The following is a 27,830-nucleotide window of genomic DNA, read 5'->3' on the forward strand; positions in this document are numbered from 1 at the left end:
TGTACATCTGACAAAGCCTTCTCGTGGTTCTAGTTAACAAAGTGTCCATAATTTCAGACTATGCAGGAAATCCTATCCTGTGCATTCACGGTGGGTCTGTCTGGAGAAGTTTGAACTTGACAGGAGTGCCCTTGCACGCAGTCTTGAGGTCCATATAAAGATCTAATGAATCTGCCGAAGCAACTACTTCAGAAAGATTCATAACCAAAAATTTTCTGGGCATTAAATCCTGCGTTAAAATAATTACGAGAACTACGATGCTGTAAACTCCCCGAACAGTCAAATATTTGATAGTGTTGGCCAATTCGTCGGAGTTTGCTGACGGACGGATATGTCGACCTATCGCTGTCCCGACCGTTAGGGATTTAACTGACTAATCGAAGAGGAGTTTACTGCGCCGTTCAGCTGGATAACCAATGTAAACACGGCGGGAGGAAGCGGTTCAAATGATGAGCTGAGGCCGAGTGAGTGGAGCCGAGGGAAGGGGGGATCGGGAAGCGAGCGGGCAAGGGGTAACGGTAACTTTGGGTGGCCCGCAATCAGAGCAGCGAAGCCCGGGTGAATCGAGAGCGGCTGCGGTCGCGAGAGTAATCTGGCTTCGGAGAGCCCCGGGCCCGCAAGAGCTCCGTCTCCCGTCCCTTCGCAGTTCGCAAGCGGCTGGGCTTGGTGCCTTTGAACCCGAAGATAGGAACAGCCATAGAGGCCAACCTCTCTACCCTGTCGGTTAATTACCCCAGTCTTCCTCATAATCCTATATCCACTCGTCATTCAAAAACGGATCTACTTCCACTCTAAATATTTCTAATGTGCACAAGTAAGGCGAAATAATTCCGGAACTTTCAATGTATGTTTTTAAACGTGCAGTCCCTGATCATGAAACCAGGTCTCCTCATGTCATGCCCCCTTCGGAATTTATATGTTTCAATAAGATCACCCCTCATTCTTCACACGGAAGAATGTAGATCGATTTGCTCCACCTCTATTAAAATCTTTCATCCCAGGTATTAGTCTGGCGAATCTCTTGCATCACCCCAAATGTTACTACTGTTTTACTAAGGGGACCAAAACACTCTGTGTAGCCTCGCCAACAACCTGCACAATTGTTACAAAACGTCTCTGCTAATAAACTTCAGCTCCTTCGCAATATGACATTTACCCTCTTAAATACAAGCTGCACCTGCCCACTTTTAGTTCTGGCCCTGGTTTCTCCTACCACTGACTCTTGTGCCTATTTTCTCAGCAGTCATTGTATTCCCTTGTTGAGTGATGTCATACTCCGATCGTCTGCAGTTCCTTCGGGATCAGAACAAACAGCTGTTGCAAAGGTTAAGAGAAGAACGACTGCGGTTTGCGTCCTCCAGCAGTGAAGGACATGACTCAGCAGAGAATGGTACAGCTGTGGATTACCAAAGGAACAGCTACAGAGGCAACAGATTAGAGGTAGCTGTAGATGCCATTATCCAATGAAGTGATGAAATACATTTCTGTACGTTCGCTTAAATTGCAAGTAGAATTGTAAAGATGTACTCCTGAGCCCAAACTTTCAATCCATGCTTTAGACCCCTGGAGTAAAATACATTCTGCATCAAAAGTTACTTCTGTTATTGGCTACAGTATATTTATCAACAACACTATTCTCTTAAATGTATCACTAGTTCAAGAAATAATAGAATCAGGTTCAGTTTGGAACCCTTCACTTGTACCCACGGCAAGTTCAGCTCCAGGTTAGAGTAAGGCACCAAAGTACCATTTCATCATCATAGTAAATCAGGCAAATGTGACCAGTGACTTCTGAACAATGAGCTGGGTTTGAATTTAGTTCCTGGATGGGCTGCTGCAAAAAAAAACAAATTTCATGACATATATGAGTGATGATAAACCTGATTCTGATATGGGCCTCTATTGTAGATTGAGAGTGGGAAGGGAACAGGGAGATGGGAATCATGGTTGGAAATGGGGAGGAAGCAGGAAGCCCCAGAGAGACATCTTGCAATGATCAATAAACCAAATGGCCTTCCCTGCTGTCTTGGGGCAGGGTGTGTCTAACACCCACACTCCCCCCCACCCCTGGCATTCCTCTGCCATCTGTCACACACCCCTCCCGTGGCACTCCACCCTCGCCATTCCCAACATCCTTTGCTCCTGCCAGAGTTACAAACTTGCTCCCTGGCTCCATGTTGACAAATACAGTACTGCGCAAATCTCTTAGGCATCCTAGTTCTATATATACCTAAGACTTTTGCACTGTACTGTAGGTCAGATTATTCTCCTGTGTATCTGATGAAGGTAGGAATAAAGGGATCATTTTTGAATTGTGAGGTTGTGACCAGCATTGTTGCTTGGGCTTCTCACATGGGATGGGTTTTATTGTGGAGGCCCAGTGTGCTTTCAAGCGGTTGTAAGATGTGTAATGCCGTTAGCTCCTATTGGATCCACCTGATTTAAATAGAAGAAAAGTATTTTATTGCTTTAATTATTTGGATGAGAGGATCAAGTGTAATAGATCCACGTTTTCTAATTACACAAAATTAGGTGGCAGTGTGAGAATGTATGTAAAAAGACAGGTTAAGTAAATGGGCAAGGGTGTGATAGTTATAATAAGAGATCATCCAGTGGTAGAAGACAACCTTAGCTGGTGAGAAATTGAATCACATTAATGGCATTGATGTTCAGAGACCCCTGGCACTTCCAGAATCATTGAAAGTTAGCATTTGGGCACAACAAACAAATAGTAAGGTAAAACAGGGACACCTCTTTTTCCCTTATTAGGGGGAGAGAGAGAGAGAGAGCCTGTGATTTGTCAAATACCAGCTGAACTAGTAGTCTTTGGGGTACTGCAATTCTGTGTCTTATTGAAGCTTAGCTGCATGTTTGAGTGCTCATTGGGGCTCACTGATGCTTTTTTTGCTAGTTGGGGAGGGGCTGTTCCTTGCTGCTGCTCATGTGTGGAGGCACTGGTGGGAGGCTTTAGGGCTCTAACATTTAACTGTCATTCGTTCTTTGGGGCACTTCTTTGTTTTCGTGGATGTTTGCAAAGAAAAAGATTTTCAGGATATGTATTGTATACATTTCTCTGACATTAAATGTACATATTGAAACCAATTTATTGCAAGAGGATTTGAATACATCTTGCTCCAAGTATTTAGAGTTGTAAAACTCAAAATCATGCTCTTTGGCACACTACATGCATGCTGACCTTTTTGTATATCTACACTAATACCATTTCCCATTCTAGGACCATATTTTTCTATATGGGAAATGGGATTAGAACTGAGATTCTTACAGCCTCTGTAATTCTTGGACAACTTCAAATCTGAATGTCTGTCTAAATGCATTTTAAACATTTATGATTCCATCATCAGCTTTGGGAGTACATTCCAGATATCAACCAAAAACTCTGATCACCTTCAAAACTCCTTCCTCAAAGCCTTAAACTGATGTCCTCTTGTTTTTGATATCCCTTGCCATGGGAAAAAGATTTTGGCCACCTACCTTGCCTATGCCTCTTGTGTTAAAATTTGTGTACTTTAACTACCACCCTTTAATTACTTTAATCTGTGTACCACAGAGCCTTCAAGGTAAACAAACCTAGCCTATCCACTCTCTTTTCATTACTAAAATCCTCAATTCTATGTGAATGTCTTTTGCACTCTCTCTGGTACAGTTGCAACCTTCCCATAATGTGGTGGCCAGAAATGAACATGGTATTTCCAAATGCAGCCTAACCAGTGTCGCAAGTTCCAATGTGACATCTGGTATTCAATTCCCTGGTCCACGAAGGCAAGTGTATTATACCCTTTTTTTAAAAAACTATCCTATTGATCTGTGTTTCCATTTTCAGAGAACTTACGGACTTAGATCTCTACATCTTTCTGTTCAACATTTGTTGGTCCCCTACCATTTCACGTCATCTCTCAAAATGCTTCACCTTACGCTTGTTAGGATTAAATTCTATCTCCAATGCACTGCCAAACTTTCCAATTGATTTGCATCCCATGGTAGCCTTGGCTGACTTTCCTTACCAACCACCAGCACCAGTTTTCCTGTCATCTTCAAACTTACTAATCGTATCTTCAACACCGCCTGGAGAGACTGCATCTGAAATATTGTCCATATATCTGTTCCCACTTCATTTGTTTGTGATCGAGGGAACGCATTGAAGGCTCACTAGACTGATTCCAGGGGAAGGTGGGGTTGAGGGCAGAGTGATGCAACGCAAATCTATACTTCAGAGTTTAGAACAAAGAAAGACTTCATTGTAACATGGAATTTCTACAAGGCTTGATAGGGTGTCTGGAGCAAGGGCTCAGAATCTCAGAATACAGCCTCAAATGTTCAAGATAAGAATGAAAAAATCAGGGTAGTGTATTTTTAGAATTATCTACTTGAGAGCAGTGGAGGTTCAATTGCAGAGTAATTTTAATAAAGAGATTGACACGTTTTAGATAATAAAGGAATCAAGGTTTGAGTTGGTGCAAAGCAATTGAAGTAAAAGATCCACTTTTAGAAATGTAAAAGGATTAAATGAACTTGTCTTGCTTCTTCTTCCTTGTTCTTATGTCCTAATGAAAACATTCCAATCTGCTTTAGCAGGGAGATGGAGGCTCTATGAGGAATTCCACTGAGAAATACAAAACTTGTGAACTGCTTGATCAAGAAATGAAGAATGGTGCCTTACAGCAACCCAGTGAGGTGGTTATATCTGAATCCCTACAGAAAAGAGAAGACTCTCGAGTGGCACTTTGTACTCCCTCGTTGCACAGAGCTAAGAAGCAAGGTTGGACCCTTGGCTCAGGGGATGGAGCAAACATAGAGCTGGCTGACATGCTGCCTCTCAGTAGGTCCAAAACAATTTCCGGTGTGGAGAAAAACTGTTCCACATTAGCGGTTCTGTCACCTGAAGAAAGCTTTACCTCTGCAGAAGCACTGGGCCAGAAGTGGGATGTGCAAAAGTTGGATCCCCAAAGGTGTAATGTGACTGAATGTTTCCAAAGCTCAACTCCTTTTACCAAGCCTCCTCCTGACCCAACGTTAACAGATCACGCAGAGTGCCCTGCCCCAGCACCACCAAGTACAGGGGGAACTCCTCAGCACTATTCCCTATTGCTTCAGTCCCTCAGTGAGAATCCAAAGCCAAGGTCCAAATCGGATCCACCATTATATGTGGATCAGCTGTTGGATGTGGGCAATGATCGGCACAGCAAACATTTCATCAGAAACACTCAGAAACCAAAATCAATCCTCTTGGAACCACATAACAAAATTGTGAAGGTAGGTCTATTTTAATTTGCCAGTGCTGCTGGTTGCTTCTGCAAGTTTTCCATACATTTTTCAAACTTCAGAAGATCCGAATACCCAGCTGTTGTGATCTTTTTTTGTTTGTTTTGAGTTGACAGCTTTTCTGTCTTGTAGAAAATTCTGCTGACCAGCAGGGAGTTGTTCAGGAAGCTGTGATGAGTTCAAAGTGACTAGCCAGAGAGAAGAGTTGTGGGAGAAGTGACTGAGTCCATAAGATATAGGAGGAGAGTTAGGCCATTTGGACCATTGAATCTGCTCTGCCATTTCATCATGGCTGATCCATTCTTGAGCCCCATTCTCCTGTTTCTCCTCATATTACTTCATGCCCTGACTAACCAAGAATCTTGTCAATATTCGCCTTAAATATACCCAATGACTGGTCTGCACAGCTGCTTGTGGCAACAAATCCACAGATTCACCATTGACTAGTTAAAAAAATACTTCCTCATCTCTGTTCTAAATGGACGTCCCTCTATTCTGAGGTTGTGTCCTCTGGTCTTAGACTCCTCCACCATAGGGAACATCCTCTTCAAATCTACTCTATCGAGGACTTTCAAAATTCAATAAGATCCCCCCCTCATTCTTCTGAATTCCAGTGAGTGCAGGCCCAGAGCTATCAAACACTCCTCATTTTTGTGAACCTTCTTTGAACCCTTGCCAATGTCAGCGCATCCTTTCTTAGATAAAGGGGCCAAGAATACTCTCATACTCCAAATGAGTCCTCACCAGTCCCCTATAAAGCCTTAGCATTACCTCCTTGCTTTTATATTATAATCTTCTTGAAATGAATGCTAACATTGCATTTGCCTTCCTCACCACCAACTGCAAATTAACCTGCCAAATGCCTTTGTGCCTCAGACTTTTGAATTTTCTCTCCTTTTAGAAAATAGTCTCCAAATCCTTCCAGATACTGTATTCCATGTGCCTCTGCTTTGCACATTCTTGTAATCTGTTTAAGTCCTTCTGCAGCTTCTCTGCTTCCTCAAAACTACTTGCCCCTCTACCAATCTTTGTATCATCCACAAGCATGGCCACAAAGCCATCAATTCCTTCATCCATTTCGTTGGCATATAATGTAAAAAGAAGCATTCCCAACACAGTCTCCTGTGGAACACCACTGGTCACTGGCAGCCAACCAGAAAAGGGCTCAGTCTATTCCCACTCAACCTTCCGCCAATCAGCCATTGCTCTAGCCATGTTAGTATCTTTCTTATAATGCCATGGGATCTTAACCTATTAAGCAGCCTCATGCGTGGCACCTTGTCAAAGGCCTTCTGAAAATACAAATGCACAGCATCCACTGATTCACCTTTGTCTATCCTGCTTGTTATTCTTCAAAGAATTCCAACAGATTTGTCAGGCAAGATTTTCGCTTAAGGAAACTATGCTGACTGCAGCCTATTTTATCACGTGCCTCCAAGTACCCCGAAACCACATCCTTAACAATCAACTCTAACATTTTCCCAGCAACTGAGGTCAGTCTAACTGGCCTGTAGTTTCCCTTCTTCTGTCTCTCTTCCTTTTTGAAGATTGGAGTGACATTTTCAATTTTCCAGTCCTCTGGAACAATGCCAGAATCCATTAATTCTTGAAATTGATGACTAATGCTTGCGCACTCTCTTCAGCCATCTGGTGCAGGTGACTTATTTACCTTCGGACCTTTCAGTTTCTCAAGCGCCTCCTCCCTAGTGATGGCAACATCATTTACTTCTGCCCCCTGACATTCTCAAACGTCCAGCATGCTGCCACGGTGAAGACTGATGCAAAATACTTACCCAGTTCAGTCAGAGTGAAGATAGACAGTAACTGAAGGATGTGTAATAGAAAGATATGTAAACTGGAGCAGAGGCACCTTAATTGTGCCAAAGTAAGCTATCACAGGCATTGAGAACTATGACTTAGAATATAAGAGATAAAATGGTCAGAATGGTTCTCAATCTTAATTATGTAGTGCATTAACCATCTGCTTCTGTGATTTTTGAAAGGTATTTCCTGTCACTGAAGTGTATTGATTTAGCTGTTGTCAATGTAGTTCAGGCTATTAAACTTTTCTATTTAATTTACAGAAAGATGTGGGCCATGTGACATTCCAGTCCCCAGATAAGGAATCCAGCTTAAGTACAGAGGTTCAGTCTGTCCAACCTCTCCTGGGCTATGATTGGATAGCAGGTACTAAATTGGGCTGTGTTTCTCTGTATTGGAATTTCAGCTGCCTGTCTGTGCTGAAGAGTTGCCTAGAGTGTTCCCAGCAGGCACGCTTATGATCTTGGTGTTGGTCCCTTCTTTTGTGTGAACTCTCAGAAGTGCAAGCTAATTGATTGTTATTTTCTAATTTGTACTCTTCAGGTCTGATAGATGTGGACTCACCACTCTCTGAACAATCTGAGGAGTACTTTTTGGAACTGCAGAATTTCCGAAGGGTGAACAAAGAAGAATGTGTCCATCAGGAATGCATAGAGTATGTTTGTGCAAGGGCTTTGCATAAGACAGCAGATCATGAGTTTGGATGGGGGAGTACTTGACAAGTCAATAATTAAGGGGTATATTCTCAGAAAAACAGGTTGGATATTTAGGACTGTGCAGAAGGAATTCCACAATGTGAAGGTTCAGAGTTATTTTGAATATTGTGAATGTTTAGTCATTGAGTATCTCCAAGGCTGAGAATAATAGTCTGTTTTTGGAGAAATAAGGAATTGGGAAGGAAATTAAAATCAAAGGGGCAGCTTAGTTGTGGAAGGGCAGAATAGACATTATGGAGTTTTGTGACTTGGTATGATGAGTCAGCAGTGTAAGGGGACAAAAGAGTAGGAGGCATCTATGAGAAGGAATAAAGAGGCAACATTTTGAACTGAGACCCTTCACCAAGGGTCGTCGCGAAACATCATCTCTTTATTCCTTGCTGCCCAACCTACTGAGTTCTAACATTTTGTTTGTGTTGCTCTGGATTACACAGAATCTCTTCTGTGAATCCGTGGAAGGACTCTTACTGGTAATTTCCTCTTTTTATGGGGATTACAGTTAGTGACTGGTCAATTGTTTATTCCTTGAAGCCAGAATCTGGTAAAATTGAAATATTAATTACAGTCATAAAGCTTTAATTATTTTGTGTCTTCAACTTTCAGGGAAGAGGAGCTAAATGATAAGGTCACTGATCGAGAAGACCTCAGCATCAACAGCCAAATTCACCAGTGTGAGTAATTTCTGTAGGGTAGTTGTGTTTGTTACAAGTTCAAATTATAGCATGATTCATTGTTGGCTCAGTAGGAAATTATATTGTGTTTTGTCTTACTAATTCCATTTCTAGCCTCAACTTTGTTGAATTTCAAACAGAAAAGGGAAGTATACTTATTTTGACTGACTGATCAAGGAGAATCATTATATATAGTGAAAGCTGAAATAATTTTTGGACTATAAAAAATACTGGTTGTAATATTGTAATTTGGCAGCAAATAAGTGTTAAAGCCAAAGATCAGATCATCCATCACCTTATTGAATAGCTTGGCAGGCTTGAGGGACCATATGGTGGATAGCTGCTTATTCTTGAATTCCTATGCCGGTATTTGTCACAAGGCTCTGGGAAGCCTTGTTGCTTTTATTCAGGCTTCATCTTTCTGTTATCAGTTGGCAGTAAGGGTAGCTGTGATTCTCCCTTTCAGGCACACATTCTTACCGTGTTAACAGTCGCTTGTTTGCAGTCCCACTGGAACCAGCAGCAGCATGTCCTGTTTGCAAAACTCCCAAGTCAAAGCGTCCACACACCTTGGAGGAGCCTGCCTATATCAGGTGAGATCTTACCCATTACAGCAAGAGCTACGTGCCTCTTCATCTGTTCATTCTAGTAATTTAAACCTTAGAGAAAAATTGTTTACAGGTAGTCCTCAAGTTACGAACGTTCGACTTATGGACAACTCGTACTTATGAACCGAGGAAGGAGAATGCCGTCCGCCATTTTAAGTCATTGCCATTGACACTGTGTTGAGAGTTTAACTTTGTATTTGGTTAAAAGTTTTCTTAGTAAGATTCACCCTGACCCCCCCCCCCCCCCCCGCCGTTCCGGTTGGCTGGTGGCGCAGTGAGATCAAACTGGAGGTTTCCGTGCCGGGTTGATGTCGATCCAGTGACTCCTGTACCCTCCGTTCCGGGTTGATATCAAGGTCGCAACTCAACCTCGTAAAAAGAAGCACTGCCACCACCAGTTTAAATTCCCACGCGGAATATTGTGGATGATCAAATACGCAAACCCAGCACAGTCACCACTTGTCCCATTCAGCCTGTCTCAGTGCAGTGGTCATTAGGACCCAGCGGACCTCAGGACCCGCTGCTCACAGTGTTTCTGTTCCGCTGATGGTGTGTGGTGATCCTTAAGATCCAGCGGACCTTGAGAGCCGGCGGAGTTCGGGAACCACTGCCCACAGTGTTTCTGTTCCATTGACAGTGTGCGGTGGTCCTTAAGACCCAGCGGACCTCGAGAGCTGGCGGAGGTCAGGACCTGACGCCGGTAGTGTTTCTGTTCCATTGACAGGAAGTGATCACAATTGAAAATAAAGTGGAAATAATTAAGCGTTTGGAAAGAGGTGAAACGCCATCGGTCTTTAGAAAAGCATTAGGCTACAGCTGGTCAATGATTGGAACAATTTTAAAGGATAACAGATAAAGTGAGGATAATGGAGCATCTGAAAGGCCCTGCCCTGTTGAAAATTACAATTATTACTAAGCAATGCAATGGTTTAATTATTGGAATACATACGTTTCTTGTGTTTTATATGCATAGAAAGGTAAAATATGTACTATATACTAAGACAAAAGTTTGACTGACGCTAAATAATACCGGATGTACTTGTTCCGACGTACGTACAAATCCAACTTAAATATGGACTCAAGAATGGAACTCGTACGTAACCCAGGGACTGCCTGTATAAAATAGCAGATACTGTCCAAACACAATCCAAGGTGTAGGCATACTGGAAATTACTTTCCAAAAACAAAAATACAGCAGTACGGTTCTCATGAGCTACAGATTCATATTTATGTCTGCTTGTTTTCAGATATCAGATCCTTATTTTTATTCTTCTGATTCTCAAATTGGCTTGTGCTTCTGATCATTATAGTAATTGAATCATCCTGTACAGAAACAGGCCCTTCAGCCCAACATATCCATGGCATCCCGGATGCCCACTTAAGCTAGTCTCAATTTTTTCTTTTTCTTTATTTTAGGTGAAATGATATTAAAAGACAGAGATAGATCACTGTCATGGCTGTATGGCTTATACACACCCAACTTACATACACATGAAAGTACATGAATGCCTGAATACATGAATGATCACTTGGGAGACCGGTGGTATGGACATGCCATCTACTGCTGTCCGCAGGCATGTTCAGCTGTGTGGTGACTCAGTTCACAGTCACATTTACAACTTCCAAACCTTTTGGGCTACAGAAACAGAACCCTGCCATAACCTGGGGGATGACTTCTAATTTGGATTTCTTTTTAAGTTATTTTCTAATTTTAATTTGCTCAGTAACAATTCCCTTATCTGCATTTAGCATTAATGCTGGTATTGCAACAGCTCCACTGACTACATAGATGAATTACAAGGACTAATTTATAGAGACAGTTTCTGTTATATAAATTAGTATAAGGGATTTTGAGCACCTGTAAGATTGGTAATATTTATATTTTTAACATTTATGTCTCCAAATATTAAGTTTGGTTCTGCAACAACAGATATGAAACTAAAAATGAAAAGTACTCCAAAAGGCTAATTACAGTAGTTTCTTAAGCACTGGTTTCTACCAAGTGAATTAAATACAAAAATTAGTAGAGTGATGGTAAACAGTTCTGATATTTTCCATAACAAGAAATGATTATTTCAAAGTATCACAGCCTGGAGTGGCTATACCTTGAGTTGCTTAGAAGAGCAGGGTGAAAAATGTGAGGCTCAGATCCCGATCTTCCAGTCCCATTGGATTGAGAGTGGTGTTAGAGGAATGATTTAATTTAAAGTTCATACATGACACAGAAGTTGTAGGTAATAGAAGTAAAAGGAGTGTGGTAATAGACTTCAGAAGGGCAGTGGGCAGGGTGGCCAAACTTGATGTGATAAATGTGATGTGATGAGCTTTACAGGAGACTGGTGAGACACTATCTGAACTAGAAGAATTTAAGAAATATTCATGCCATCTTCAGAAAGGATAAAACAAAAATACATTTGATACTGAATTATTGCTGAGTGAATGTGTCAAATCAGTTATCGTTAATCAAATTCACAACTTCCTTAAACATAGAAAAATAGAAAACCTATAGCACTTCGGCCCACAGTGCTATGCCAAACATGTATTTACTTTAGAAATTCCCTAGGGTTACCCCATAGCCTTCTATTTTTCTAAGCTCCATGTATCTATCCAGGAGTCTCTTAAAAACCCTATCGTATCTGCTTCCACCACCATCGCTGGCAGCCTATTCCATGCACTCACCACGCTCTGGTAAAAAATCCAACCCCAGACATCTCCTCTGTACTGACTCCCAAGCACCTTAAAACTGTGCCCTCTCGTGTCAGCCATTTCAACCCTGGGAAAAAGCCTCTGACTATTCACATGATCAATGCCTCTCATTATCTTGTACAGTACACCTCTATCAGGTCACCTCTCATCCTCTGCCGCTCTAATGAGAAAAGGCTGAGTTCACTCAACCTATTCTCATAAGGCATGCTCCCCAATCCAGGCAACATCCTTGTAAATCTCCTCTGCACTCTCTCTATAATGTTCACATACTTTCTGTAGTGACGTGACCAGAACTGAGCACAGTACTCCAAGTGGGGTCTGACCAGAATCCTATATAGCTGTAATATTACCTCTTGGCTCTTAAACTCAAGATGAAGGCCAATGCACCATATGCCTTCTTAACCACAGAGTCAACCTGCACAGCAACTTTGAATGTCCTATGGACTTGGACCCCAAGATCCCTCTGATCCTCCACACTGCCGAGTCTTACCATTAATACTATATTCTGCCATCACATTTGACCTACCAAAATGAACCACCTCACATTTATCTGGGTTGAACTCCATCTGTCACTTCTCAGACCAGTTTTGCATCCTATCGATGTCCTGCTGTAACTCTGCCAATCCTCCACACTATCCACAACACCCCCAACCTTTGTGTCACCATCAAATTTACTAACCCATCCCTCCACTTCCTTATCCAGGTCATTTATAAAAATCATGAAGAGAAGGGGTCCCAGAACAGATCCCTGAGGCACACTGCTGGTTACCGACCTCCATGCTGAATATGACCCGTCTGCAACCACTCTTTGCCTTCTGTGGACAGGCCATTTCTGGATGCAGAAAGCAATGTCCCCTTGGATCCCATGCCTCCTTACTTTCTCAATAAGCCTTGCATGGTTTACCTTATCAAATGCCTTGCTGAAATTCATATACACCATTACTACCGCTTTAGTCACATCCTCAAAAAATTCTATCAGTCTCATAAAGCACAATCTGCCTTTGACAAAGCCTTGCTGACTATTCCTAATTATATTATGCGTCTCCAAATGTTCATAAGTCCTGCCTCTCAGGATCTTTTCCATCAAATTATCAACCACTGAAGTAAGACTCACTGGTCTATAATTTCCAGGGATATCTCTACTCCCTTTCTTGAATAAGAGAACAACATCTGCAACCCTCCAGTTCTCAGGAACCTTTCCTGTCCCCATTGATGAGGCAAAGATCACTGCCAGAGGCTCAGCAATCTCCTCCCTTGCCTCCCACAGCAGCTTGGGGTACATCTCATCCGGTACCAGAGACATATTCAACTTGATGCTTGCCAAAAGCTCCAGTACATCTTCTTTCTTAATGTCTATATGCTCAAACTTTTCAGTCCGCTGTAAGTCATCCCTACAATTGCCAAGATCCTTTTCTGTGCTAAATACTGAAGGAAAGTATTCATTAAGTACCTCTGCTATCTCCTCCAGTTCCATACACACTTTTCCACTGTCACCCTTGTTTGATCCTATTCTTTCACGCCTTATCCTCTTGCTCTTCACATACATGTAGAATGCCTTAGGATTTTCCTTAATTCTGTCTGCCAAGGCCTTCTCATGGCCCCTTCTGGCTCTCCTAACTTCATTCTTAAGCTCCTTCCTGCTAGCCTTATAATGTTCTAGATCTCTATTTTTACCTTGTTTTTTTTTAACCTTTTATAAGCTTTTCTTCTTGACTAGATTTTCAACAGCCTTTATACACCACAGTTCCTACACCCTACCATCCTTTCCCTATCTCATTGGAATGTACCTATGCAGAACACCACACAAATATCCCCTGACCATTTGCCACATTTCTGCTGTACATTTGCTTGAGAACATCTGTTCCCAACTTATGCTTCCAAGTTCCTGCCTGATAGCTTCATATTTCCCCTTACTCCAATTAGACACTTTCCTAACTCTTCTGATCCTATCCCTCTCCAATGTTTTGGTAAAGGATATAGAATTGTGATCACTATCTCTAAAATGTTCTCCCACTGAACAGACCTGATACCTGACCAGGTTCGTTTCCCAATACCAGATCAAGTACAGCCTCTCCCCTTGTAGACTTATCCACATATTGTGTCAAGAAACCTTCCTGAACACACCTAACAAACTCCACCCCATCTAAACCACTTGCCCCTGGGAGATGCCAGTCAATATTTGGGAAATTAAAATCTCCCATCACAACAGCCCTGTTATTATTACACCTTTCCAGAATCTGTCTCCCTATCTGTTTCTCGATGTCCCTGTTACTATTGGGTTGTCTATATAAAAAAAAACACCCAGTAGAGTTATTGATCCCTTCCTGTTCCTAACTTCCACTCAGTAGACAAACCCTCCATGACTTCTTCCTTTTCTGTAGCCGTGACACTATCTCTGATCAACAGTGCCATGCCTCCACCTCTTTGGCCTCCCTCCCTGTCCTTGCTGAAACATCTAAAGCCTGGTACTCTAAGTAACCATTCCTGCCCCTGAGCCATCCAAGTCTCTGTAATGGCCACAACATCGTATTTCCAAGTACTGATTCACACTCTTAAGCTCATCCGCTTTGCCCATGATGCTTCTTGCATTAAAATAGACACATCTCAAACTATTGGTTTGAGTGTATCCCTTCTCTATCATCTGCCTATCCTCCCTCTCGCACTGTCTCCAAACTTCTCTATTTGTGAGCCAACTGCCCCCTCCTCTCTGTTCAGTTCGGATCCCACCCTCCAGCAATTCTAGTTTAAACTCTCCAATAGCCTTAGCAAACCTCCCCACCAGGATATTGGTTCCCCTGGGATTCAAGTGCAACCTGTCCTTTTTGTACAGGTCACACCTATCCCAAAAGAGGTCCCAATGATCCAAAGATCTGAATCCGTACCCCCTGCTCTAATCCCTCAGCCACACATTTATCCTCCTCCTCACTCTACTCCTATACTCACTATTGTGTGGCACAGGTAGTAATCCTGAGATTACTACTTATGAGGTCCTGCTTCTCAGCTTCCTTCTTAACTCCCTGTTAACACGAGGAAATCTGCAGATGCTGGAAATTCAAAGAACACACACAAAATGCTGATGGAACGCAGCAGGCCAGGCAGCATCTATAGGAAGAAGCACAATCGACATTTCAGATGAAGGGTGTCAGCTCGAAATTTCGTCTGTGCTTCTTCCTATAGGTGCTGCCTGGCCTGCTGCGTTCCACCAGCATTTTGTGTGTGTTACTTAACTTCCTGCGGTCTGTTTTCAGGACCTCCTCCCTTTTCCTACCTATGTCGTTGGTACCAATATGTACCACAACCTTTGGCTGTTCACCTTCCCACTTCAGGATATTGTGGACTCTTATTTGGGATCTAGCCTCATAGGAGATATGCCTGATCAAAGGTAGATAGAGGCATTGAGTGACGTTTCAAGATGACTAGAAAAGCTTGCATAAAGAAAACAAAAAAGGTTAGAGTTTCTTGGATTTATAATTATAGGCCCAAGATTACAAAAAAAAATTAAGTTACACGAACCATTATGAATCACTGACCAGGCCTCATCTTCACACCTTCTTTAGGAAGAATGTTAAGGTCTTGGTGAGAGTTAAAAAACTAGTTTATACAGTAATACAATGGAAATAAGACTTCACCAATGTGGAGAGAGTGCAAATACTGGGTTTGTTTTCTTATGGCTAAACTAGATGTGATGCAGACTTTCAAACTAAAATGTCGAACATTCCTTTCCTTCCACAGGTGCTGTGCTCTTCCAGCAGTAGTCCTTACCTTATATGCTTTTCTCTCTGGGAGAACAGAAGATTTTGCCCTTACTCTCATTTTCTTACACTAATTGTCATTAAGAAAACCACTGAATGGCCGCCCTTCAGTTCACACTCTGAACAGATAATTACATTGCGGGGCAGGTACAGGGAACAACTGAGATAAAATAGTGAGAGTCATTGAATGTTCCTGCTTTTTCCTTATTTATTGCAGTTCGAACACTTCCACTCAAGATTTGAGAAGTATTACCAAGTACTTGTGTTCTTATAAAGACAAAGCTATGAAATGATCAGGCAGATTCAATATTTGTATCACTTTCAGGGTCAGTATCCCCAGATCAACTTTACTCCCGCCACATAAGTATAAGCCACACCGTCGGAAGAGCTTCAATCCTACTGACAGCTGGTCACTGCCTTCGGTGAGTTTTTACATGCTTATTTGCTTGAAACCTATTTATGGTATCAGTCCTCTTCACACAATTAAACTTAGGAGTCCAAGCCTTTGATTGAAAATTTTAAAATTCTGTTTCTGTTGTGATTCTGTGTTTTTTGTCTGGAATCTATGTTAATCACACAGATCTATTTTTCTTAAAACATTCTTAAAAGGCTTTCATGCTTTTTTGATTGTGCTCATTTATTTTTGTACAAATAGTTAAAGGATAAGTCAGCATTCTGATGATGGGTCTCATATATACATCAATAAGCCTTCTTAGTTGCGTCGATTGGAGTTGAGACACTAATTCTACAATTTCAACTCATTTTGCAAGGGGTATGGTCTCTGCACCTTAAGAAGGATACATTTGCTTTGAAATTACTGTAGTATATGTTAACTACGTTATGGGAGTTGCTCTCAGAAAAGGATGAGTGAAGTTGGCTTATGCTGCCTGGAGTTTAGAAAATAGAAATGGAAGTATACAAGAATTTGAGAGGGATTGAGAGCATAGGGGAGAAGAAGCTGCTTCTCCCTCTTAAAGAGCTAGAGCTGGAATTAATAGTTTCAAGGAAAGGATGATACTTTGCAACTGATGAAAATTTTTCTTACTGTGAGGGTTTCAGATCTTTGGAGCTTTCTGCTGAAAGATCTGTGGATGTTTTATTTTTGTGTCTATTTGTGGCTGAGGCGAATATATTTTTGATTATTAAAGATATATTAGGATCAGATAGGAAAATGGAAGAAGTTAGGTTTAGCTATGATCCTGCTGATTGGTGAGGCAAGTACAGGAATCCAAATGGTCAAAGCTTATCTGTGCTATGTTGTAATGCAGCTCATCAATAATCAGCATTTTGTCTTTGAGAAAAGCTCGTAAGCAGTTAACAGTAAGGGTAGGGTCAGGTTTCATTGTCTGTTATACACGGCCAAAATGTGCCTCCACTCCGTCCTATTCCACGTAAGTGCCTCTTACTCAGGATGCTGTTTATCGACTTCAGCTTGGCATTTAATATGCTCATTACTGAGAAGCTGGTGGGTAAACTGTCTTTATTGGGTCTCAACACCTCTCTCTGTAACTGGATCTTGGACTTCTTTACAGAAAGACCACAGGCAGTCTGTGTTTGCAGCAGCATCTCTAGCTCCAGCGTGCTGAGCACCAGCGCCCCAGAACTGCATGGTTAGCCTGCTGCTAAAACATGACTGTTCTGCTAGATCCAGCTCAAACTGAAGCATAAAGTTCACTGATGACACAACAGTGGTTGTCTCATCAACAACGGCGAAACTGTACAGAGAGGAGGTAGAACGGCTTGTAGAATGATGTGAGCACAATGACTTGAGTCTCAACATGGACAAAACTAAAGAGGTGATTGTGGATTTTCGGAAGGTGCACGCTGACCACTCCTCACTGTGTATAAACGGCTCCTCCATAAATAGAGTTAGGAGCATCAAATTTCTGAGAGTGCACATAATGGACGATCTCAGCTGGTCAAGAAAGCACGGCAGTGTCTCCATTTCCTGAGCAGATTGAGACGCGTCAGACTCCCCCGCCATCCTAATCAATGTTTATAGGAACAGCATTGAGAATGTGCTGAGCAGTTGCATCATCATCTGGTATAGGAATTGCAAGGCATCTGACCGCAAGACGCTACAAAAAATTTCAAGGACTGCTGAGAGGATCATCTAGGTCTCTTTTCTAACCGTCTGAGATATTTATCAGGAGCAGGGCCCTCAGCATTGTCACGAATCCCTCCCTTCCATTCCCAATCTCTTTAATTCCCTACCATCAGGCAGGAGGTATAGTAACATTAGGACAAGGTCTGTTAGGATGAGAAACAGTTTCCACCCCATGCCATGATAGTACTGAACCCCTGCCACCACCCAGGTCTCATGACCAATGAAATGCCAGCAGCGTTATACTATTTACTTTTTAACTTGTGTTGTAAATACATTTTAAGCTACATGTCAATCTTCTGGAATATATTTTATTATTTGTTAATTTATTTATGATAATATTACATGTTGTGTGTGAGTTATATGTATTATGTTGTGCCCCTTGGTCTGGAGGATTCACATGGAAGTATATATTTATACGGTTGAATGACAGTAAACTTGAACAAAGTATACTATGTGTAAATGTTGTACTGTTGCAGCGTCAGATCTCACCCCATTTTTTCTCTTAGCATTGTCTTTTGGGCTGGGAAAGTTCCATGCCTTCTGCAGCTCCTGTTGCAGGCACCTTAGACTTGCGCAGCGCACTGGAACACAAAAGAACTTCGGTGCTAGTGACTCCTAATTGCTCCAATATGGTAAGATGCTGATAATTTTATTTGGTATTCTGCCCTAGCCAATAATCAATAAAATACCTCTGGTTGTTGTGACTGAATACAGGTATGTGTCGCTTAACGTCCACGATACGTGCTGTGAAATCGGACGTTATGTGATTTGGATGTTGTGCGAACACCATATTATGTACTTTGCCTCTTGCTGCTGCTATCACTAGGAGTGGTTTTGCTGCATTTGGAAGCCATGATGCACTTTACGGCAATATTTTCGAAAGAAAATTAAACAGAGAGATAATGCTACTACACTCAAGAGATGTGCGATACACAAGATTGGTTACGTCCATTACGTCACGTTGGGGCTATGGATGTGTATGCGATTGGACGTTGTTGGAATGGACGTTAAGCGGCGCACACCTGTACTAAACGCTTATAAAAGAATGTGCATAACTTTGAAAATTATTTAGCCTCATTGAAAGATGTCAATTTTATCTAGACTATATTTATAACTCCTTCCAAAAAGAATGAGTAGACACCATCTCTGCCTTAACAGTTTTACCAGAGGTGAATTTGGCATACTTGATGCTTTGCTGTATTTTACAGATTTTATTGATTTGCCTCTTTAAATTACTTTCTCCTCACTTGTTTCACAACTTGCACAAAAAGCAAATTCAAGCTTTGATTGGCTTCTTTATTTTGACTTCTTAACTTCACGTTTGAATTCTATTCACTGTGGAAAAATTTGCTGAGATTAACATTAGGTGTTTATGTAATCTTTGAAACTGGACAACATGTCTGCACATGACTTTGTTTCTAATTTTGGAGGAATAAAATTGGAATTCCACAACTGACTGAACCCAGGGGTATCTTCCACTTTCAGAGATAAAAAAGGGAAAGAAGTAAAGAGGAGAATGTAATATATACAGAGAAGAGTGTAAACCTTCACTTGTGATACACTTTTGCTGTATTTTCTGTGAAGCAAAATTTGAACTAGGAACAATTTTGTGTGTGTCTTTTTAAGGGTGCTGCTGCAGTGTCTCGAATGGCTGGAAGCACCAGAACAGATGAGTTACTGGATTTATCACGTTCAACTCAATACCAGTTTCAGAAACTAGAGCAAAGCCTGAAATTGAGGTGAAACAGGCCTCATTCACCCTTCTTTAGGTGCACATGTTCCCAATAACAAGAATTCATTGATTCACAGGTACAGTTCCCCATCATGATACTGTACTGGGACGTATCTTATCTCTGAACCTGAGCTTTTCACTCCAACTGTGGAAGTTTCGCTCAGTTGGCTGTTGTGAGACTACCTGAAGGGCCGACTTATCAGAAATATAGAATGTCTGCTGAGTAGAACCCTAGGAAATTGTCCACCATTTCTGATTTAAGAATGTCTTTCTTGGAGGGTAAAGTACAGCTTACTTGCACGAGTGACAGCATGTACACCTGCACATACCACATACACCTGTATGATTGGTTGGCTGTCCTGTGCACTCATCTGATTGGCCATTCATTTTGGTATCAAACAATCTATGCATATCACAATAGTTGCCTTGATTTATGGGTGCTTCTCCCACGGTGGGGTTTGTGTATGCCATTGATAGATGTTAATTCTTTCCATGTTGCAAACACTTGCCACGTGTGGCAAATGTGTCACAAAATGGAGCTGATAGCAGAGGAGATTTTGCTCTTATTGTAATATTTTTATGCTTTTAACATGGATTTAATGTTTTTGTTCATGGAAAAATCATGAATCTAATTGCTTGAGTTCAATAATTCGATAGGATTATGGTGTGGAAATGTGGCTGCGAATCCCACACAAACATATTAAACTGATTTGGTTGTCGAAGGAAGCACAAGACTGACTTACAGCTATTCCAACAATATATCATTGTCAATTCATAAATTTTGCTTTCAGTTATATTTTATGTATCCTTTGAAGTATTCTGAGAATTATGTTCCTGTGGCTCTCATTGAACTTGTAGTTAAGTAACAAATATAATGAAATAAGAATAAATATTGGCCAGGATGTTGGGGAGAATTCTTTTCTAATACTGTTAAAATTTCATTTATGTCTCAGGCAGGTAGGGACTTAATTTAGCATTCGAAGAAAATTGGCATGATTTAAAAGCTCTCTCAGTTCTGTAAATGAATAATTTTTTGCACTTGAAGTGAATGATGAATTTGTAACCTTTGTAAATGCTGAGAGTTGTGATTTTGATCATTTGTAGAAATTTGATTAATATCAATCATTACCTGTATGCCTTGTGGAGGAATCAAGATTCTTAAACTGAGCTGCTAAGAGTTCACAAAAAGCAGTTGTTTCTGCAAAGTCTATTTTTCTACAGATACTAAAAAGAGAACTCAATTTGCAATGTGTGTTCTATTCTGAATGACTAAAGAACAGACCAATATCATATAACTGACACCTTATAAAGCCACTGGATGAATTATTACAAAAGTAAGAACAGTAATAAACTAATCAGATAACAAAAAAGGGTTTCATTTTTTATTCAACAATTTGAAACACCTTTGCATGATTTATAAGGTTTCCTGAAAACCTGAAAATTTGGAAATGGTCCAACAACAATCGTGTATCAGCGGAACTAAATGTGTGGCAATGTACAGGAATATTGAATGCGATGGTGTGAAAACTAGGCCAAAATTTGGAGTATAAGTGGCCACCGCAGAGTTTCTGAAGCATGTTTATTTTGTGTGGTAGTGTTTTTTGCAAATAAACTTAATATTTAAATTCAGTTGAATTGTCTACCCACATCAAGGGTTCCCAAACTTTTTTATGCCATTGACCCCAGGTTGGGAACCCTGTTCCACACAGAAATCTTGGTATCCAGGTTAAATTGGTTGTCTGGATTAAGAATATTTGCACTTCTTGTCACAGGTGAAATGCTGTGTTCAGAACTATGCTTTTGGATGTCACAGACATAATAAGCCCCTTCTTGGTCAGTTCACAGTCATGCATCAGTAGGTCTGATGGTAAGTTAACCACTTTAGGAGCACTAAACTGCTAGATTATTCTGCAAAGTGACTTTGTTAGTGTTTTGACAATCTGGCACAAACCAAGCGGGTCAACAGTACTGGTGTCCCCCATTTTACAAAAGTTTACTTTACGCCACTTTGCTTTTACAAAAGACCTACATTAGTACCTGTTATTGCTAAAAAGACTACCATGACCTTGAAGCCTTGCACGGGCAGGTGTGTGCGCATGCGTATACGTGCCGATTTTTTTCTACAAATTGGTTTTGGCTAAGTCTTCCTGATTCTGTTAAGTGAAACTACACTGTACATAGATTATTTCTACTTTATATAGGCTGTGTATTTATCATTTCGTTCCTGCTTTTAATATATGTTAGTGTTACTTTAGGTTTTATGTACTATCTGGTATGATTTGGTAGGTTATTTTTTGGGTCTGGGAATACTCGAAAATTTTTTCCATATAAATTAGTGGTAATTGCTTCTTTGCTTTATGCCATTTTGGCTTACAAACAGTTTCATAGGAATGCTCTACCTTCGGATAGCAGGGGAAACCTGTAATTAGATAAGTCTTGTAAAGTTGATGGGTAAAGTAATGCAGTTGCTGGTTATTAAAGAATATCTGAAAATTAAATTGCTGTCTGTTTAAGAGGCAATCATATTGACAGGAAAACTTGATATGTCAATGTCTTATTAAAACATATTATTGGGCTGATGATCCCTTGGAGTTGAATGAACTGAGGCATAAAGATTGTTAGAGAGGAAGGTGGTAATTTGAAAGATGCAGTTAGGGTACTCCATTGGGGTAGCAATAGGGCCAGATCAGGCATAATGTAAAAGACAGTAAAATGTAAAGACTGGAAGTTGTGTTGCAGAACAAGGAGCACTGTGACTCAGAGATGTGGTGAGAGACAGATAAAAGGGTACTCTGAGTAGCGTGAGACTGGGCAGCGTGAGAACTCAAACCAAGATCAAATATAAGTTCATTATCAAAGTACATAGATGTCAGCACACCCAACCCTGAGATACCTCTTCTTGCGGGCATACTCAAATTCATAGTAGAAATGATCCCATTTGAGTCAATGAATGACCACACCAACTGGGCGTTCAACCAATGCGCAAAAGACAGTGCAAATACAAAAAGAAAGAAATAATAATGACAAACAAATATTGAGAACATAAGGTGAAGAGCGTAAGTCCTTGGGAGTGAGTGCCAGCACCCGTCGACCGGAGTTCCTCGTTCTTCACGTTCTTTCCTTGGCCAGTTTGGAGTTGTCGCGGATGTGGGGCGGTTGCACATGCGCGCTGGGTTGCCAGGTTACAGCGTCCTGATGTTTAAAGATGGCGCTGCCCTTACCAATGGCCGTGGTGGCCTTTCTGGTGGGCGGGGTGACGTCGCAGCGAGAGGCGGGATCCTGGCCCAGGCCGGGAGGTAATAAAGGATGGAAAAGCTGGGTAGGGTCGGTACTGGTCTCTAAAAAGCGGCCGTTTCCCCAAACTGACTAAGTGCCTTTTAACCGCCGTTGAAATAAGCAGAGTTGGCAGCCTTCGGCCTATGGCACAAACTAAACCCACGAGGCCTGAGCACTCTGACTACTACAGTCTGGCGCCGCTGTGTGTAGCGGACTGGGACCTTCGCGTCAGGAATTAATTTCATTCACCTCCGCTCTCCATCACTCCCCAACCCCTACCTTTCCCACAGGTCTGGGTATGAGTTTGTTAACTTTCCAGAAAATACTTTTTTTCTCTCTCTGGGACTAACATCCCAAAAGGAGTAAGACTTTTCGGGAGTGGGTATTTCTTGTGTAATAGGATCACTTTGCCGAAGTGACAGAAACTTAACACATTTGCTGAAGCGATGATGAAGCAGACCCCATAAACAAATGTTAAATTCATAATTCATGAAGAGTTGAGATCTGTCAGTCTTGAATGCTGAAATTCTCGGGACTTTCCATTAAAGTTAATAATTAAAGTCATAAACTATAAAGCTGGGAGTTTACCTACAAAATTAAGTAGGAAGCAAAAATAAAACAAAGGACTTTTTTGACTGGGGCGAATTTAGTAGTGTTCTTTAATTACTGATGTAAGGACACTACTAAAATTACCACACCAGGGCTTAATTAAAAAAATTGACTATTACACTGAATCCAGAAATCTTATAAAAAAAGATGGTAGGAGCATATAGTCAGATAAATTAAGTAAACATGTGGAAAATTGATTTTATATTAAGCCTTTTGGTAGGGATAATGAAAGATGAAATAATTGGTTCCATTTTAAAATTAAAGTAAATAAGTGTTGGAAAGGTCCAGGAACTGATGGTTATGAGGAATTGGTGTTGAGGTCATGCATCAGCCGTGGTTGTATTGGATGGATGGGCAGCCTTGAACCAAGTGGTCCACTCCTGCTCCACTTTCTAAAAGTCATGTATCGATTGAGAAACTGGATGGTCCAGTATACAAATATGTGAAACTGACAACATGATTTTGGAGATTCTTTAAAAAAAATTCTTTGGTATACTGTGAGAGGAGTAGAGTACAAAGCAAGGAATTGTACTAAAATTTAGAAATCATTGTTTAGACCCTAATTGGATTATTATGTTTCAATCTGAGCACTTGATTTTAGTAAGGACATTGAGGCTTTTGAAAATTACTAAACTCGAGATTTAAATTGAGACTTTAAGGAAAAGGTGATTGTTCTCTTTAGAGAAAGTAATGTTGAAAAGGAGAATGCTGGAAACCTGAAACAAAAGCTCTGAATTATTTTCTGAAATAATTGAAATCTGTTGAGTCCAGAATGTGCCCAGGTAAGAAATGAAGTCTGTTCCTCAGACTTACATTGATCTGAAATAAAAGCAGAAAGTACTGGAAATACTCAGCAGGTCAGGCAGCATCAGTGTAAAGAAAAACAGACCTCTCCATTTTATTTTACATTGCCGACAGCTATGGTATTTGATTTTAGATTCATGTTGACTTCTATTGGAACAGTTTTGAAGGCTGAGGACAGATAAATTATAGTGGCACTGAGCTGGAGAAACAAAATGAAGGGTCACTGGGAGCTCATGGTCGTATTTATGAACAAAATGAAGTTACTCTGTAAAGAGATTACGCAATGTTTGCTATCAGTGCAGAGAATGTGGCATTATGAACAGTGGATATAGCATACTAACCAGAAAAGTACCAAAAAAAATCACTTCCTGTGGAAATCTATGTGGAGCTTTGATATGGGAAAGAGAGAAGGGCAGATGTTGTAGAAACTGGAGTGGGTGCTGAGGAATTGCTTCAGCATTCTGGAGGAGAGAAGAGAGGAGTGTGGTGGTGATGATGATGATAAAGTTGTATTAGAATGGGATGGAATATAGGCTGTGAGGGTGGATGCACAGGTGAAATCCAAAACTTTTTGGTTGGAGGAATGAAAGAGTACCACATAAAGAGGTAAGTTTTTCACACAGAGGGTAGTGGGTGTGTGGAATGTACTGCCAGTGCTGGTGGTAGAGGTGGATACAATAGGGTCTTTTAAGAGACTATTAGATAGGTACATGGAGCTTAGAAAAATAGAGGGCTTTCCGGGTAGGGAAGCTCTGGGCAGTTTCTACAGTAGGTTACATGGTCAGCACAACATTGTGGGCTGAAGGGCCTGTAATGTGCTGTAGATTTCTATGTTCTATAAAGGGTACAATACCGAATGGATGAAGGAAAATACTTCAGAGCATAAAGCATATTATAAAAGTACAAAACATACACTCAGTGGCCACTTTATTAGGTACATCCACACACCTGCTCGCTAATGCAAATATCTAATCAGCCAGTCATGTGGCAGCAACTCAATGCATAAAAGCATTCAGGCATGGTCAAAAGGTTCAGTTGTTGTTCAGACCAAACATCAGAATGGGGAAGAAAGGTAATCAAAGTGACTTTGATCGTGGAATGATTGTTGGTGTCAGATCGTGTGGTTTGATATCTCAGAAACTGCTGATTTCCAGGGATTTTTACGCACAAGAGTCTCTAGAGTTTACAGACAATGGTGCAAAAAACAGAAAAAAAGAAACCAGTGAGTAGGAGTTCTGTGGCCAAATGAGGGAGGTCAGAGAATAGTCAGATTGGTTCAAGCTGACAGGAAGGTAACAGTAACTCAAATAACCACACCATTACAACAGTTATGTGCAGAAGAGCATCTCTGAATGCACAACACATCAAACATTGAAATGGATGGCCTACAGCAGCAAAAGACACTCAATGGCCACTTTATTAGGTACAGGAGGCACCTTGAGTGTATAAGCCATCATTAACAGACCACAAAGACAATCAGGACTTTTTGATCCTCTGTTTCAGCCACAAGTGGAACATTTGGCCAATGTTTTGTTATTGTCCTACAGAAAACCATATGGTGTGATTAAAAAAAATAGACCAGGGATTTTGGACTCAATTATATGGATAGTCTGGAAGAGCTGGGACTTTCCAGAGAAGAGGAGAGATACTTTGTTAGATAGTACAATATCAGGAAGGCTTTAGACGATGCGAATGAAGAAGAACTGCTTCATGAGGTAGAAGATAAAAAGCCAGAGAGGTTCTGTTTTATTTCAGATAAAGCCTGAGGAAAACGTGCTGTCTTCTGTCTAGGCACACTGTGGGTTCAACAGAGTTCAACTGTTTCAGTATTTTCATTTAAGATGTCCAGTATTCCTTCTGCAGGCCTTGTGGCGGGCCGGTGGGGGGGGGGGGGGTGCGAGGGGTGGAGGGTGGGAAGGTGGAAAACATTTAAGGAGATTGGCAAAAGAACATCAAAAGATCTCTTTTTACACAGAGGACCATAATAATTTGAAATTCTGTTTCAGAAAAGTACTGCAATCAGAGTTTTCATTTCTATAAATGCAGCCACTGGCATGGTGGCCAGGGTGGAGGAAGAGGGGGAGAGTGCTCAACAGTCGGGTAGGTGTACCTGTAGAGGATAAGCATCTGTGGGCAGGAGGGAGGCTGTGCAGGTCTATGGAGAAAGAGTCAAGGGCAGGACAAACTGGATTGTTCTTGTAAGAAAACCACCATCAATGGCCACCTTCTGGACATATAGTGTTTCTGTGATGAGGTAAGTAACAAATGATTCATTTTATGAGTAGATTAGAAAATTAGATTGCAACTTTCATACAGGGTAATTATAAACTTTTTTTGAGAAAGGTTTAATGAGGTCCATTAATCATTTTTGTTTTTTTTTAAAGCAATCTAGGAATGAATTTGGAGGGAGAATGGGACATTCATCAGAACACTTCTATTTAATTTAGAGTTTATAAAAGGCTAAATACTAAATATGAGTTAGGAATGGGCTATGGTAAACAAAGAAGCAAGTTCAGAAATTAATTAAATCACTTGTTTTGCTGGGTGATGGCTTTTGTTTGAAACATTTGATATATATATTTTCAAATTATTGGGGGATTCCAGAGATTAAAGCACTTAAGCAGAAGCTTCTGACAGCAGGGAGTTTGGTTTGAATATTTGTTCCTCCTGTTTTCCCAGCTGGTCCAGACTTCCAGTGGACTGAGTGGGAATCTTGGGTATGTATGTGTGACATTGGCAGGCAAGGACGTATCCGATACTTCATCGTGTCAACAAGTGCCGAAAAGAGCAATGTGAGCCTGGATGACTTCTGGCAGGTCAAACCATGTTCCCTCACTGACTGTACAAAATGCCAGACCACTGAGTGCCCAGTATCAGAGAGTGAATTTCAAGTAGCCCCACGATTTGGCCATCATTTCTCTCGGCCAGCTACTGACATCTTGCAAGTCTCTAATGCCAAACCTGCCGCAGCAGATTCCTACGATAGTCTCCCAGTGATTGACGATGTTGGATAGGACAGATCACCACCTCTGTGTGGGTAATCAGTTTTAATCATTCAATGGAAATAAATCATATTACAATGAATGTTTAATTTCGTGTTTCGTTGTTCTCATCTTCCCACTTATCCCTTCTAGATGGACTATGGAACACAACTTCCCTTGACACCTAAATAACCAGGCAACTGGTCTGATTGCTAATTAATAACCTCACTTATTCTCCTGAGGAAGATCAGGAAGGCTGATTTCTCAATATTCTCCTAGGACACTGAAATGTATAGACCCATTTGAGGTTATTACCATGACAACTATGTGTTGAAAGCTAGGAACTTCACCATTGACCACAGTCAGAATGCTGGAGGAATTTGACCTGCTCTGCTCTTGTGGCAAGTCATAAACACAAGAGGTACAGCAGATGCTGGAAGTGCAACACAACACATACAGAATGCTGGAAGAACTTAGCAGGCAGGATCTTTGGAAAAGAATAACAGATGACATTTCTGGCCGAGACCCTTCAACAAGACTGGAAAGGAAAATGCCAGAATAAGCCTTTTTTTTTCCACAGATGCAGCCTGACCTGCTGAATTCCTCCAGCATTTTGTGTGTGTCGCTGTGTTCCCTCAGCCTTTTTAGGTTATAGATTCCAATATCTGCAGTCTCTTATATTCAAACTCCAACCTTGCACTTGTGTGTAGAAACTGAATTAACCACCAAATACACATGAAGTACAGCACAAACAAGCCATTTGTCCC

At 41.1% G+C, this 27,830-nt stretch overlaps 1 protein-coding gene across 5 annotated transcripts; it reads left to right on the plus strand.

Annotated features, from left to right (window-relative positions):
- Positions 1–172: 172 nt before the first annotated feature.
- On the plus strand, positions 173–27,830 carry miip (migration and invasion inhibitory protein). 5 transcript variants are annotated; one of them, XM_059952058.1, is made up of 11 exons: positions 173–464; positions 1,241–1,440; positions 4,591–5,271; positions 7,365–7,467; positions 7,645–7,756; positions 8,421–8,488; positions 8,955–9,081; positions 15,880–15,976; positions 18,168–18,293; positions 21,166–21,260; positions 26,762–27,830. In XM_059952058.1, exons 2-10 carry the CDS (start codon positions 1,267–1,269, stop codon positions 21,250–21,252), a joined length of 1,575 nt encoding a protein of 524 aa, XP_059808041.1. In that variant the 5' UTR covers positions 173–464; positions 1,241–1,266; the 3' UTR covers positions 21,253–21,260; positions 26,762–27,830. The 5 variants fall into 5 exon arrangements, with proteins under 5 accessions (XP_059808041.1, XP_059808040.1, XP_059808036.1 ...); XM_059952057.1 differs by lacking the exon at positions 21,166–21,260 and having other exon boundaries at positions 174–464; positions 26,762–27,827; XM_059952053.1 differs by lacking the exons at positions 21,166–21,260; positions 26,762–27,830 and adding an exon at positions 19,288–21,146 and having other exon boundaries at positions 178–464.

Source organism: Hypanus sabinus, chromosome 27 (genome assembly GCF_030144855.1).
Source record: "Hypanus sabinus isolate sHypSab1 chromosome 27, sHypSab1.hap1, whole genome shotgun sequence".
NCBI lineage: Eukaryota > Metazoa > Chordata > Chondrichthyes > Myliobatiformes > Dasyatidae > Hypanus > Hypanus sabinus.